The sequence below is a fragment of the Dreissena polymorpha genome, chromosome 1, assembly GCF_020536995.1.
Source record: "Dreissena polymorpha isolate Duluth1 chromosome 1, UMN_Dpol_1.0, whole genome shotgun sequence".
In the NCBI taxonomy this organism is placed as follows: Eukaryota; Metazoa; Mollusca; class Bivalvia; order Myida; family Dreissenidae; genus Dreissena; species Dreissena polymorpha.
The window spans coordinates 63,802,585-63,816,686 of record NC_068355.1 but is presented as its reverse complement, the minus strand read 5'-3'; the positions used below and the strand labels follow the sequence as shown (position 1 = coordinate 63,816,686).

At 34.8% G+C, this 14,102-nt stretch overlaps 1 protein-coding gene across 5 annotated transcripts in view; it reads right to left on the bottom strand.

Annotated features, from left to right (window-relative positions):
* LOC127832274 (BRCA1-associated protein-like) overlaps positions 1–14,102 on the bottom strand; it is a 42,809-nt gene that overhangs the window by 28,027 nt on the left and 680 nt on the right. For all 5 annotated transcript variants that reach the window (XM_052357701.1, XM_052357664.1, XM_052357683.1 and 2 more), the window contains exons 2-7: positions 6,247–6,390; positions 5,618–5,797; positions 5,246–5,350; positions 4,487–4,634; positions 3,938–4,048; positions 1,298–1,376 (exon numbers count right to left, since the gene is read on the bottom strand). In XM_052357701.1, the coding sequence (XP_052213661.1) occupies positions 1,298–1,376; positions 3,938–4,048; positions 4,487–4,634; positions 5,246–5,350; positions 5,618–5,753 (579 nt within the window). In that variant the 5' untranslated portion in view covers positions 5,754–5,797; positions 6,247–6,390. The remainder of the gene's footprint in view (positions 1–1,297; positions 1,377–3,937; positions 4,049–4,486; positions 4,635–5,245; positions 5,351–5,617; positions 5,798–6,246; positions 6,391–14,102) is intronic.

Here is a 14,102-nt window from a genome sequence, read left to right as displayed (position 1 = left end):
GTTATCATCCGGAAACCACCTGGTGGACGGACCGACCAACAGACGGACCGACAGACCGACGGACCGACAGGTGCAAAGCAATTTATCCTTTTACCAGATGAAAATCGATAGTATAACAACGATCGTATAAACTTTACCTTTATACTATTGCTATTTTTAGACCATGGTTTTCCGATCTCTATTTTAAGAACACTATATGTTTCAATGTGACTTCATAGCAAATGATGACGTTGATGTAAACAAAAACATCAGAGTCAACTTGGAAAACCAGAGCTGTTTCTTTGAATTTTAAAGTATTTTTACTCTTTTGAACGATAAACGACCACAAAATAATAGGATAAATAGAATATTATGTGAGTGTCGGATAGAGATCAAGTTTATCATGCTCGGCTCGAAACTTTGTAGCGCTCGGCAAGCCTCGCACTACATGTTTCTCAGCCTCGCATGATAAACTTGATCTCTATCCGACACTCACATAATATTCTCTATATACCCCCTCTTCTTTGAAGGGGGGCATAATAATAACTTTCAAGTGTACTAAGATAACTGTACTTGGCAGATATTGACATTAAAAAGATGTTCTTGAAATGATACAAAACAAAAACTGTTAATACATTAAGCAGAAACCATTGATTCTTAACAATGATAATTTAAACTGAAAACACTAATAAGGAGTGAAAGCATGGTCTGTAATCAGTATACAGTCCAATTTACAGAAATAAAGCTAATGTAATGGTCCACTGACTTCATGCTTTCTTCTGCCAGGTTCCATGAGTCATCTGGTTGTACAAACACCAAATGACAGATCCATCAAATAGCTGTACTATGGTAAAACGCAAAATGAGTCAAAAACTAAAGAGTGTCCTTGAACTAAGTGTAATTCTTATAGAATAGACTTTTAAAAGCAAGTCTGAAATACTACGAAAAGATACCTGCTTTATAGTCCTATGACAAAGCCAAAATAGTTGATGCTGTCAATTAAATACTGTAATGCCTTAATTAACTTTACGTTTGATCTTTTTGATATCACACAAAAGACTTACTGGGGAAAAACATCCTTGATGCTGAGTATTTTACCTCATTGTGAGCAAAGTCATATCAGTAAGTAAAACTTAAGAAAAACTTTGGTAATTTTACTTTAACTGTTCCAACCCACAAGTGTTTTACTGATAAATATACAGAATGAATGAAGGTCAATCAAGAAACTATTGTATATGATACAGTAATGTTTAATAGTAACAACAGTTTCACTCTCAACTCTAGAGATGTTGTATGACAGCACAAAAGGACGCCATACCTGATCTCTAAACTTGATGAGCACCATGTATTGGTTGGGGGTGCTATCTCTGATGATCCTCATGTACTCTATGCCTTTACTGAAACACAACAACAAGAAACCAGAACAAGATATTGTCGTTCTTTCTATTTCACATATGTTTAGATGCTGAAGATCGAATCTACGCATTTGATTTGAAACAAGACCCATAGGAATCACAATGCCTTAACCCTTTACCAAACGACACATTTTGGGCTTTCTCAATTTAAAAGAGGTTGCAGACGGCAATTAAGTTGTAATGGAATATGAAGGAAATGATCAGGTAGGGTAGAAATAATTGTGATAAAAGGAGAAATTGCTCATCTTGATATATGTTCACTTTCGACATATTTAAATAAAACCCGACTTTTTTCTGATTATAAGAAAAACAATCATAACACTTTTTCTTACTTCAATTCCTTTGTAAGCAGTCACCATCAGATCTAAAATGGCACTAAATGACAGAGTTTTATCTCATGTTTACAAGTTGTTGTTGTTGTTGTTGTTGGTCACAGCCACACGGCCACAAATCTCCCCTGGTAAACGTCATATGTTGACCCTCAGGGCAGGGTCAAATTTGAGCCCAGGGGAATAATTTGAACATATTTGATAGAGGCCTATTAGATATCACTACACACCAAATTTAGTAGCCCTAGGCTCTATAATTATGAACAAGAAGATTTTTAAAGTTTGCACAAAATAGGCCTTATTTAAGCATATGTTAATTTTTGTGACCCCAGGGCAGGGTCAAATTTGTCCCCAGGGCATAATTTAAACAAACTAAGTAGAGAACTATTAGATGTCACTAAATACCGAATTTGGTAGAAATAGGCCCAATGGTTATGGACAGGAAGATTTGTAAAGTTTGCACAAAATGGGCCCAATATAAGCATATGTTCAATTTTGTGACCCCTGGGGAACAGTGAAATTTGATCTGAGGGGCTTAATTTGAACAAACTTGGTAGAGGATTATTAGAAGTCATTACATACCAAATTTGGAAGCCCTATGCCATACGGTTATGGACAAGAAGATTTTTTAAGTTTGCACAAAATAGGCCTTATTTAAGCAAATTTTCAATTTTTTTACCCCCCCCCCCCCCCCGGGCAGGGTCAAATTTGTCCCCAGGGGCATAATTTGAAGAAACTTGTTAGAGGACTTTAAGATGTCACTACATACCACATTTGGTAGACCTAGGCCCAATGGTTATGGATGAGCTGATTTTTAAAGTGTTCACAAAATATGCCTTATTTAAGCAAATTTTCAATTTTTCTGACCCCCAGGGCAGGGTCAAATTTGACCACAGGGGAAACATTTGAAGAGACTTGGTAGAGGACTATAAGATGTCACTACATACCAAATTTAGTAGCCCTAGGCCCAATGGTTATGAACGAGAATTTTTTTAAGTTTTCACAAAATAGGCCTATATAAGCAAATTTTCAATTTTTTGATTCCCCCGGGGCAGGGTCAAATTTGACCCCAGGGGCATAATTTGAACAAATTTAAAAGAGGTTCATCCCAGGAACATTCCTGAGAAATTTCATCAGAATTGGTCCAGTAATTTAGGAGAAGAAGATGTTTAAAGAAAAAGTTGACGCAGGCACGCACGACGGACACAGGACCATGACATAAGCCCCGCTGGCCAGACCCGCTGGCCTCTGGCCAGTGGAGCTAAAAATCAATATGTAAAACTGTGTTAAGGTTAAAAATGAAAATAAAACTAAAAATATGTAAAAAATATGGACTGGTTTATTTGTTTATTTACTTTGATACAATGTTTAACATTACAACGAAACGGATTTTACCAAGTCAAACTTGCTACATGTATCTTTGGCGTAACAAACTCCATAGCAATCTAATTCTTAGAACCAGTCAAATATTGCACCTTATTAAGTGATGTAGGCGACACAAAAAGTTGTTTAAACTTTGTTTAAAAGTTGTCGAGGTTAAACAACAACGACAGCTAATTGGGTTAATCTGTTGTATAATGTCAATAAAGGTGTGAAAAACTCGCGTGTCAGTGTTTATTACATGTATTCCCTATCAGAGCGGTTCGGTGCGCTAATTTCAATAAGTTAAGTGCAAGCCGGATAATTCTAAAATTAAAGTTATTCAAAACGATAAAAACATTCTTACTTTGATATGATTGCAGCTTGACTATATTAAAGGAGCGGCTTTGAAATATACTTTTTAAAAGTTATCAAACTTTAAGTCCTGTAAGATCTTGTTGTTTTTCGCATGGGTTGCAGATAAATTGGAATCGCAAAAATAGTGAACATTTATTCTTCTAAAACCTGGATATTTATCTCATAATATAAATTATTCATAACTCACAAGCAAAATGAACAAAGTGATTATACATGTTATCATAAGTTATACAGCTGTTAACACATTCATTCGTAGCGTCTAGAAAAAAGGCCGTTGCAAACAGCGTAGACCCAGATGAGACGCCACATGATTCGGCGTCTCAGCAGGGTCTGGGCTGTTTGCTTAAAGGAATGTCAGTAAGAAATATTCTAAATATAAAAATAAATATACTAGACATCCTTAATTTTGGTAACAAATTTATCGAATTTAGAAGGATGGGAAAGTCCACTAGGCTTAAATGGGTTAACCACACTTACATGCATTGGGCATTGAACTCCAGTAGATCATGTATTGTGTATTTGGCTGGTACAGCCAGCATGCAGATCAACTCACTGCGGGGAACATCAGCAGCTAATGAGGTCATGTGACTGAAACATGTCAATGTCACATGATGTCTGACAAAGCATGTATTTTAAAGATCATGAGATAAAAGTAACAATGCAACCGTAATATGGTAGTCTTCTGTTATTGCCACTGTCAATAAGGTAACATAAATTTGATGCTGCTTTTAGATTGTTCGCCCTGTAACAGTCTATCTCTGTTATTGCCACAGTCAATAAGGAAACATAAATTTGATGCTGCTTTTAGATTGTTTGCCCTGTTACAGTCTATCAAGAAAAGTTAAATAAAAATATGTTAAGCTGTAATAGGAAAATAAAACTTTTAACTTTTTTTTACTATCTGAATTTTAAATACCAAAATACAAGCGAAAAATTTCACCAAAGTTTCAATGTATGTATAGCATACTAGACAAGCCTTCATATAAAACCATGTTCATTTCTAATAATGCCATAACCTTTACTCACTTATCCTTGTAAATATGCAAGATCCCTTTCACCTTCTCCACCATAGGGTTGCCAGAATAGAACTGCAGCAGGCTGACCCCTTTGGGAGGTGGACTCTGGGATTTTGGACGCACTACGCCATCTGCTTCTATTGACCCACTAATATGACCTGGATTGAGTAAGAGGTCATTCAAATGATGAAAAACGAGTCTGAATTTATATAGGATTGCTTTACAGCAACATGTTAAAAGACAACTTACATGTATAAGCATGCCTATGATATTCAAGCAATCTAAACTAGCATGGTTTGCAATACATGTATATTAGTGCAAGATTTACTGGAATATCAGTGAAAGAATTACAGGCCAATGCACATTTCGCTTACTTGAAAGTCAAACATAATGAGAGATTTAGAGCATGTTTAATCGCCTTGTTGGATTTTAACCCTTTGCATGCTGGGAAATTTGTCGTCTGCTAAAATGTCGTCTGATGAATTTATAAAATTCGCATTTTCTTCAATTTTTTTCAAAGAATACTATCAGAATAGCAAACAGTTTGGATCCTGATGAGACGCCACGTTCTGTGGCGTCTCATCTGGATCCAAACTGTTTGCAAAGGCCTTAAAAATTTGGTTCCCGCATTGTAAGGGTTAAGCTTAGATTAATCCAATCATTAGTCATGTCCAAGTTTATGCTTGAAATGATGTTCAACATTTACCAATAGTATTTACAACAAGACAATGGAGAAACATGCCTTTAGTAACGACCATACTATACAAACCTTTCTTCAGTGCTGCAACTACTTCACTATCATCTCTTTCTGACAGACTAAGCTTCTTCTCCAGCGATGGCTGCTTCCTCTTTTCAACAGCTCCTTTTACATGTGCTGATTTTTGCCATTAAAATATGACATACAATTGTTCATACAAACTTGCCTCAACACAAATCTGCCATGTGCAGTAATATTTCAATATTTAATTGATTAAATACATGTATGATTTTTTATCTTTAATTATATTCAAACAATCACATAAAAACATAAACGCAGATTTGCGTATGAGTTGAACAGTGTACAAATCAAAGTATTAATTGCAATTCATCTTAAAGACTTCACAAAAACCTAATATTTGACACCTTACTAAATTTGTACTACCTTTCTTCACATGCACGTCTTTCTCTGGCAACTCCTTGCTTAGGGAACTTGCTGCACCAGTCAGCAGTGTTTCAGAAGTAGACGGCTTTTCATGAACATCTCTGCAGGCCTCGGCAGCCTTTACTGGGCTACTCATTGACGTTGTCTGCACAAACTGCTCAATTACTTTGATATCGTAATCTGCAAGAAGAGAAACATTTTGAGTACCTAAAAAAAGAAGCAAGTATTTGGACAAGATTTTAACATCTAGTTTTTATGACAAATATTCAGTCCATCTGAAAAAATTGCGTGTCAGGAAGAGCTGATAAGTGGAATTTCTGTGCTCTGCTTAAATAATATAAAATTCTTACCTTTTTCAGTCTTATGACAAAGGATGTGCCAATGCTTTTGAAAGAATACGTGTAGAAAGAAAGCATTTAAACAGTGGCAATTTTTAATGCATTTTCTTTAATTGTTTACGAAATTGTACAATCACGTGAGACCTTAATTGTCACTGTGTGTTTTTATTTTAATTTTAAGTGTTCATATTTGTTAATGACTTTAATGTAAACACAAAATGTTTCACTTTTAATTCTTTTCCTACGTTTATTGTAGCTCTTGTTGTTTAACTTTTTTATTCTTTTGCATACCTTTCTCAAAGTATGTTTCAATACAAATATCCTGAAGTTTCCTCTGTCCTCTCACTTGGTCCAGGAAATCTTGTGTAGATACTGAAAGCTTGTCTTCACTTAGCACACTTGAGTAGCTTGCCTTTGTCAAACTTAAACCTTTTGCTGAAGTAAAGACAATCAACTCATAAACAAACAGCAATTACTCAATATTTATGATAATGTAATAAATACATGGTAGTCATATAGGTAGAGTGCCTGACAATATGATTTTCATGTCTTGGATGAACAATCGAATGTGTGAAATGACAAGCCAAAATTCCTTGTTTTCAAATAAACAGCCTAATTGATCGGTCGAATGTGCAAAATAAAGCAAATTAGTTAAGGACAGTTCTTTTTAAAGGATTTTTTTGTTTCATAGAAACAATATAGAGGAACAAAAATAATATTGTTTGTATTTGAATTCCAGTATTTACATGTTTTTGTTCAGTGTTCTGTCAGCAAACGATGATTTCTGTGTACAAACTTGTTACCGATACGAACTTCATCTTGAACATGCATTCTATCAAGTGGTTTCACACGATCTCTATAACCACCACTCAAAAAGGACCCACGACTCAACAAAAACAAGCCATATTTTCATTAACACTTACATAATACCTGGATACCTTGATATAAGGGCCATAATTTTAGCGTTTAAGCTATCTTGGCCCATCTTATAACTGTCTTTTTGTAGGTTTCTCACAACTTCTATATTACTTAGGCCAAAAAAACAAAAATAGGTCCGTTTCTGGTCTCTTTGGAAAAAACAAACAGGTTCGGTAGGTATGGATTTTTTTTTCGGGTACTAGAATGGAAGGCTACTAAAGGTTATAATAAGAAATGCATGTACATATATGCATTGTTTGCTTGTTATTACATCTTATATGAACGAAAATGAACGAATTTTTTTTTAATTGATTTTTTTATTTTATTTTTTTTGGCGACCTCAATAAAAAGTTGATGGTCGGCGCCGATTCGGGAGACACGTTCGGGCGACCGGAAACAGACCTTTTTTTTTTGGCTTACTAATTTCATTGTGTGCATAACATGACGGTACAAAATTTGTAGCGTTCCAATTTTCCTTGCAGTGATTTTATTTGCTTGTATTTGTTACAGCCTGTGCCATTTGAATTGGGAAAATTAGGCAATATACCATGACCATGGGAAGAATAGTGAGATAAACCATGAAATTGGGAAAAATTAAGCATTATAAATATGATTATCAGTAACAGAATTAAAATTATTTTTAAGTGCATGTTCAGGGTTTTTTCTAACCATTTTGGAAAAAGGAGTCTGGTCAAATTGGGATTGTTTTAATTGATAAAAGTGGCAAATTTGGGACATATTTATCAACAAAAAGGACTAAATTAAAGTTATATATTTTGTAGGATGTTTAAATAAAAAGTTGAGATCTAGAGTTAATAAATCATAAGTCATAAGAGGCTTCTTATTAAAATAAAATTAAAAAAAAATATTTTTTTTTTAAATTGGTCTTTTTTGGGAAATTTTATTCAGCTTTTTGGGAAAAAACATAGATTTTTGCGATTGGGAAGCAGCCGAAAATCGGCGGTAATTTTTAGCAAAAAAAATCACTGCCTTATTCAGTCGGGTTTTGAAAAGGTTCAAATGATTTGAAGAAATAGTTTCTTCATTCAGACTGTTCCAAAATGAAATAGCTCTAATTGAGAAAGAATTCAATCTGACGTTCTTCTTTCACTTTGGTGTTTGGAGTTTCAAAGAATGACCACCCAAATCGTTTTGTGAAAGTGAAAACAGTTTGTCCCATTTCAGACTGTCCATATTGTGCATGGATTTAAACAACTGAATCATATCTGCTCAAAAGCGGGGCTTCAGGAGGGCAGGACGCCCTTCAATTCAGGCCTAGCTGGAGCACTATCTTCTATTTTCTTAATGTGTTTTTTCAAATGTGGAGACCATACACTAGATCCGCTTCCAATGTGGGTTGAATAAGCGATTGTCAAGATCAACTTGAAGCTTTTCACAATCTTCAATATTCGGAACTTGTGAATATAATTTAGTATCATATGCAAAGATTTTCACAATAACAGAGAAAACATCAGGCAAGTCATTGATAAAGCAGAAAAATAAAATTGGACCTACATGTAGCACACTTCCTTGGGGTACTCCACTTACAACATAGCCCATGAAGAACGGACAAGCCAACCCGTACGCACTGTGTCCTGTTATGTAAAAAGTCTTTCACCCAGTTGAAAAGTTGACCCACAATGCCATTTTTTTTCAGCGCAGCAGCATATCATGAAATACATGTTTAAACGCTTTGGCAAAGTCAAGATTAATAATATTGGCACTCCAGAATCTTGCATATTTCATTTTTTGTCCATTCATCAAAAATTTCTAGAAGCTGAATAACAAAAGAACGTCTTGACATGAAACCATATTGAGCATCTGCAAAAGTCTATTGTAAACCATATAAACTGTTAACGTTTTCCTGATCAATTTTTCACAAAGCTTGCATTCAAGGATGTTAAACTAACAGGTCTGTAGTTTGACGGGCCTTCATCTGGTCATCTGGAATAACTCCTTCACTCAATGATTTGTTAAAAAGCAACGTAAATGGTTCATTTGTAGCTTCACTATGCATTTTAGAATGAATATAAACGGGTCCTGGCGACTGTTCAGGGTTTATCAACTTTAACACTTTTAATACCTCAATTTCACTTAAACTTATGTAATTCCATATTTTAATGTCAATATGACCTGTGTGTATTCTCCCGTCTTAAGTCTCAATCTCTGCTTTCACAAATACAATGCTGAAAAAACTGTTGAAGAAATTGGCCTTTTCTTCATACGTTTTAGCCTACGAACCATCGGGCTAACGCTTGATCAATCCACTGATTGATAGTTTTCCTTTTCGAGTTCACATACCTCCAATTAAAGGACTTATTATTGTTTTTAACGTCTGAAGCTACTTTCTTCTTGTATGTTTTTTATTATCTTTTACTGCCTTTGCACACACTTGCTTGCATATTTCTGATAAGCTACATGTATAGGTGATCTGGAGTAATTGTACTTTTGCCAATACATGTACTTGCTCTTCTTCTGTTTTGCCAATCTAGCATCTTTATCCAACCACAATGGTGACTGTGCACAATATTATCAATGTTTCATTTTGACTTCAGCGGAATATGTTTGGTTGATGCCTCTTCAATAATAGTTTAAAATGATGTCCATGCACTGTTTGTAATTTTGTATCACTGTTACTAAATAATAAGTCCCAGTCCACAGAAGACAGATCAGCTCAGCCTCTTATATATGTACTTTCATAGTTGCCCTTGAAATATTGATGCCTTTCTTGGTGTCCTGATAGATCATCTGTATATAAACACAGTTTGCAGCACACAATAGAATGATCAGTTTTACCAATTGGAGATGTCACAACAACTGTATTATCCAGTACTGTAGCTACATCGTTAGTTAATAAAAGATCCGGACAGCTGGGATAATGACCCTCTCTTAAACACGTACATTCTTTTAGATGCTGATGCAGAAAACAATCTCACACTATCAAATAATTGAAAACCATCTGATTTAACCCTTTCAGTGCGGGAACCGAATTTTGAAGGCCTTTGCAAACAGTTTGGATCCAGATGAGACGCCACAGAACGTGGCGTCTCATCTGGACCCAAACTGTTTGCTATTCTGATAGTATTCTTTGAAAACAAATCGAAGAAAATGCTAATTTTAGAAATTCAGCAGACGACATTTTAGCAGACGACAAATTTCCCAGCATGCAAAGGGTTAATGGCAAAGTTACACTGTAGAGTTGTCAAATTGATGTCTTTAAAATCCCCCATTATATGACATGATGTGAATATTTTAAATTACACACTTTGATGATTAATTTAAACAGTCCTAAATTGTAGGCACAATTAGAGTTGGGACTCATGTAAATCATTCCAATTTATCAGTATTATCTTCCCCTTTCAGTTTCAAATCACACCAGACATGTTCAGCAAATTTACCTAAGGTTGTTTTCAGTTCACAACATATCACCTAATTCCTGTATACTGATTTTTTTAAATCTTGATCATGTGATTTTTTAATGACAGCATTATTTAAAACAAATGCAGATGTTGGTTAGACTCATGGACCATACAGCCCAGACTATACGGCCCAGATTAGCGGACCATATGGTCCAGATTTGCGGACGCGGACTATACAGCCCAGATTTGCGGACTATGCGGAACAACTCTGAATTAATATTCATTTCGTGTTCCACTTCCTGATATTGTATAAATACATTTAATAAAATATTTAAGTTGATGAAATGACATTAATAACTACATACTTGTTAAAATTTTAGTCATTTGCAGACCATACGAAACATGTCAGATTTAATATTCATTTCGTGTTCCACTCCTTCGATATTGTATTAATGCATTTAATAAAATATTAAAGTTGATATAATGACATTAATATACTTGTTAAAAATTGAATATTTGTGGACCATACGGCTAAGATTTTGGACCATATGCAACATGTCAGATTTAATATTCATTTCGTGTTCCACTTCTTCAATATTGTATGAATAAATTAATTAAAATATTCAAGTGGCTGTAATGCCATTAATGACAACATACTTGTTTAAATGTGAACATTTGCGGACCATACGGATCATGTCTAAATGAATAAGTAATTCTTGTTCATTTAGGATTGTGATAAAATATTAAATATAAATAGGACGTGGCAATAAACGGCAACTGTTCTATTATTTCATCGTTTAATGACACATCAAGTATCAATTAGTGTAATTGTTAACATCAAACAATATGTGTCATAAATTTGGAGTACTCAAGATGCAAACATAAGCCGATGTTATCTACAATAATAACGATTGTCGCACTGTACCTTTAATTGGTAATTACAGACATGGAAAAAAATCTGATGGCGAAAATGCTAAAATCTCGTAAAATTTCATTGAAAACAGCCACCATTTAAACCTGGATTGGGTTTCTATAATTTTCTCTTTGTTTCAATGAAAGTGTTCGCAATTTGAACAGTGAACAAAAACCGGTCTGCACCTGTATACGAGACATCGCTTGACCTTATTGTTATTGAAGTGCGCATGCTAGCTGGCCAATCAACATTGAGCTCGCTTACACATGAAATGACGTTGTTGAATGAAATGTAAAAATGGGTGGAGCTATGGAGTAATATTCGGTCATTCATGCGCAGACACTGTGCACTTTGAATACACAGTTAATATTGTCGTCTGCAAACAAAATAGCGGCCGGTCGCAAATGTCGTATTATTAAAGACTAAAAATGAAAAGAAGCGTGACAATAATTTAATTATTTCCAAGCTGTCTATTGATCTGAATTTAAAAGTGATAATTAAATAATTAGTTCTATGTCGATGATGTTACAACTTTCTGCCAATTTCCGATCAAAATGAAAAGATGAGAATTAATTAATTTGTTTGTTTTACTCGCACAATATGCTAACTTACAGCAGCGTATTTTAATCAAATGAAAATGTGAAAAACACGCGCGGTATAATTGTAATTAAAATTTTTGAATTTTTAACACATACATGTAGGAAGAGTCATTCATCTAGTCTACTATAAAAATGGAAGTAACCACTTTGTCTCTACAGTCGCTAACATGGCGTCTTTAACCATAAAGTGTCGTTGGACGAAAAAGAGTCATAACAAAAAACAAAAAATTAAAACACAAAACACTAGAGCATTCCAAGAGTCATGGAAACTTTACAACAATTGGCTTCGCTTTGATAATGAATCAAAATCAATGTACTGTGACGCCCTTAGCCTGTACAAACCAATAGCAACATTCAAATTTATGTACACTGCTCACTTCCTGTGGGATGCGCTCAAACCCATTGCCATTTTATCAAAAAATGTACCAAAAGGAAGACTTGTGCTATTCTGAGGTTACCCTCCTTTTGACAGCCACTATTCAGACTCTTGAGCACCTGTCGGAGACTAGGTCAGGTCTCATGATGAAAAAAATTCTGAAGGTCACACCCCAAACACCAGAGACTGATAAAGATGGCGTGTTCACTTTTGAATATGAAGGTCACACTATCACAGACAGACAAACAAAAAATGGTTGGCTCAAAGAAATTTTGGGCCAGCGCTAGCCCTGAAGAAGTGCATAAAGAGCTAGGAATATTGAATAATATACAACGACTAAATACCACATGTGCAATGTTAATCATTTGGTCAGTGTTTAAACAATCATGGGTGCATTAACTGACCCTTTTTCACCCTGAAATCAGTCGACTGGTAAAAAAAAAAAAAAAAAAAAAAGAAAAAACCTACCTACCCTCCTTCATTTTTCTGGCCATGTTCCCTGAACCAAGACTTTTTTTTTTTGCCTAAATGTCGCTTTTTATGATTTTTGACTGGCGCGACTTTATAGTTATGGACCAACCCCATTAAAGTCAACCAGAAATTTCCAAAAAGTTTACAGTTAACAAAGACTGGTCCAAAACAGCTTTTAAATGCTGTTATTGGCCCAAATCAACCACTTGATCGGAAAGATTGACATTTTTCACTTTTAACTGATATATTCTTTCACAAAATACTATCTGAAACATTTAAAATTTATCTATTCTGCTCTTACATATCGAGAAAAACAGCGATGTGACAGACTTTCTTGAAATGCGAATCTCCCGAGATTTTACGGTGATATGACGTTATTTCTATTTTTAGTAAAATACCATGTGCTCAAGTGTTTTCAAATTCAGAATGACATTTCCTGGTATTTTAGATTATTCTGGCTTGTTTTGTTAACGAATTGTAGTGTAAATACAAACTCAAAGTAAATATTATTTAAAACTACCTTATTCACACTGAAATCAGTCTTATAATCCACCAGACATATCAGGGTTTTTTTTCAACTTTTTGGGAAGATAGCCCATGGCTTTGGAATTGGGACTGATGAGAGTTATTTTCATTTATTGTAAGATGCATTTGAAACATTTGAACCTTAAAATATTCCTAGATGCAGTAATTTATATTCATTCACCAATATATGTAGAAATGTATCCAAGAAAATGAGCATTCTTTGATTTATAGCATGACATAAATATGTTACGACTCTGGTTGACCTTCGATACGGGGTTGGCTTCACCGTACATGTATATCAATACTATACAGGGGTTTTTTTTACTAAGAAAGTGACGCCGATATTCGGCGTCTTCCCCTACCAGAATTTTTCCCCTAAAAATAACATTTCCCCTCCAAAAATATAATTTTTCACCAAAATATAATATTTTACCCTCAAAGAATTTTTTTTTTTTCTTTTGGGAAGTCGACGCTTATCCAATTTGTACCATGTACAACGATCTCTCTCTCCCGACGAACACTCAAATCTGGGAATCCCAGTGATTCTATATATAGCTCTTAAATTACGTCATGGAAACCGGGCAACTAATTGTATTAATCATGTGACTATTTTACTGGATTCCGGTCTTGCGCGAGAAGGGTGTTTTTTCGTCAATTAATTACCGGAAACCAGTCGAATTTTCATCCGGGTTATGTGAAAGCCAAGATATAAACGTTAAAACAGAAAAAGTCTCACAATTGGCGTTCATACACGAACAAAATAAAACGTTCGGACTCGGAAAATATTAATTGCGTTGACGTATTTTTTAAGAATGAATCATCAAAAACCGTTGAAACCCAGCAGGATTCGGAGGTACATGTAATCAACATCGATTAATACTGTCGGATTATTGTGAAAGTGAAAGTAGACAATCGGCAGCTGCCGCACCTTTCCCTTCCAATACTGTAGCAGATCTAGATCGTCAACCCATTCATCATGAAATTGA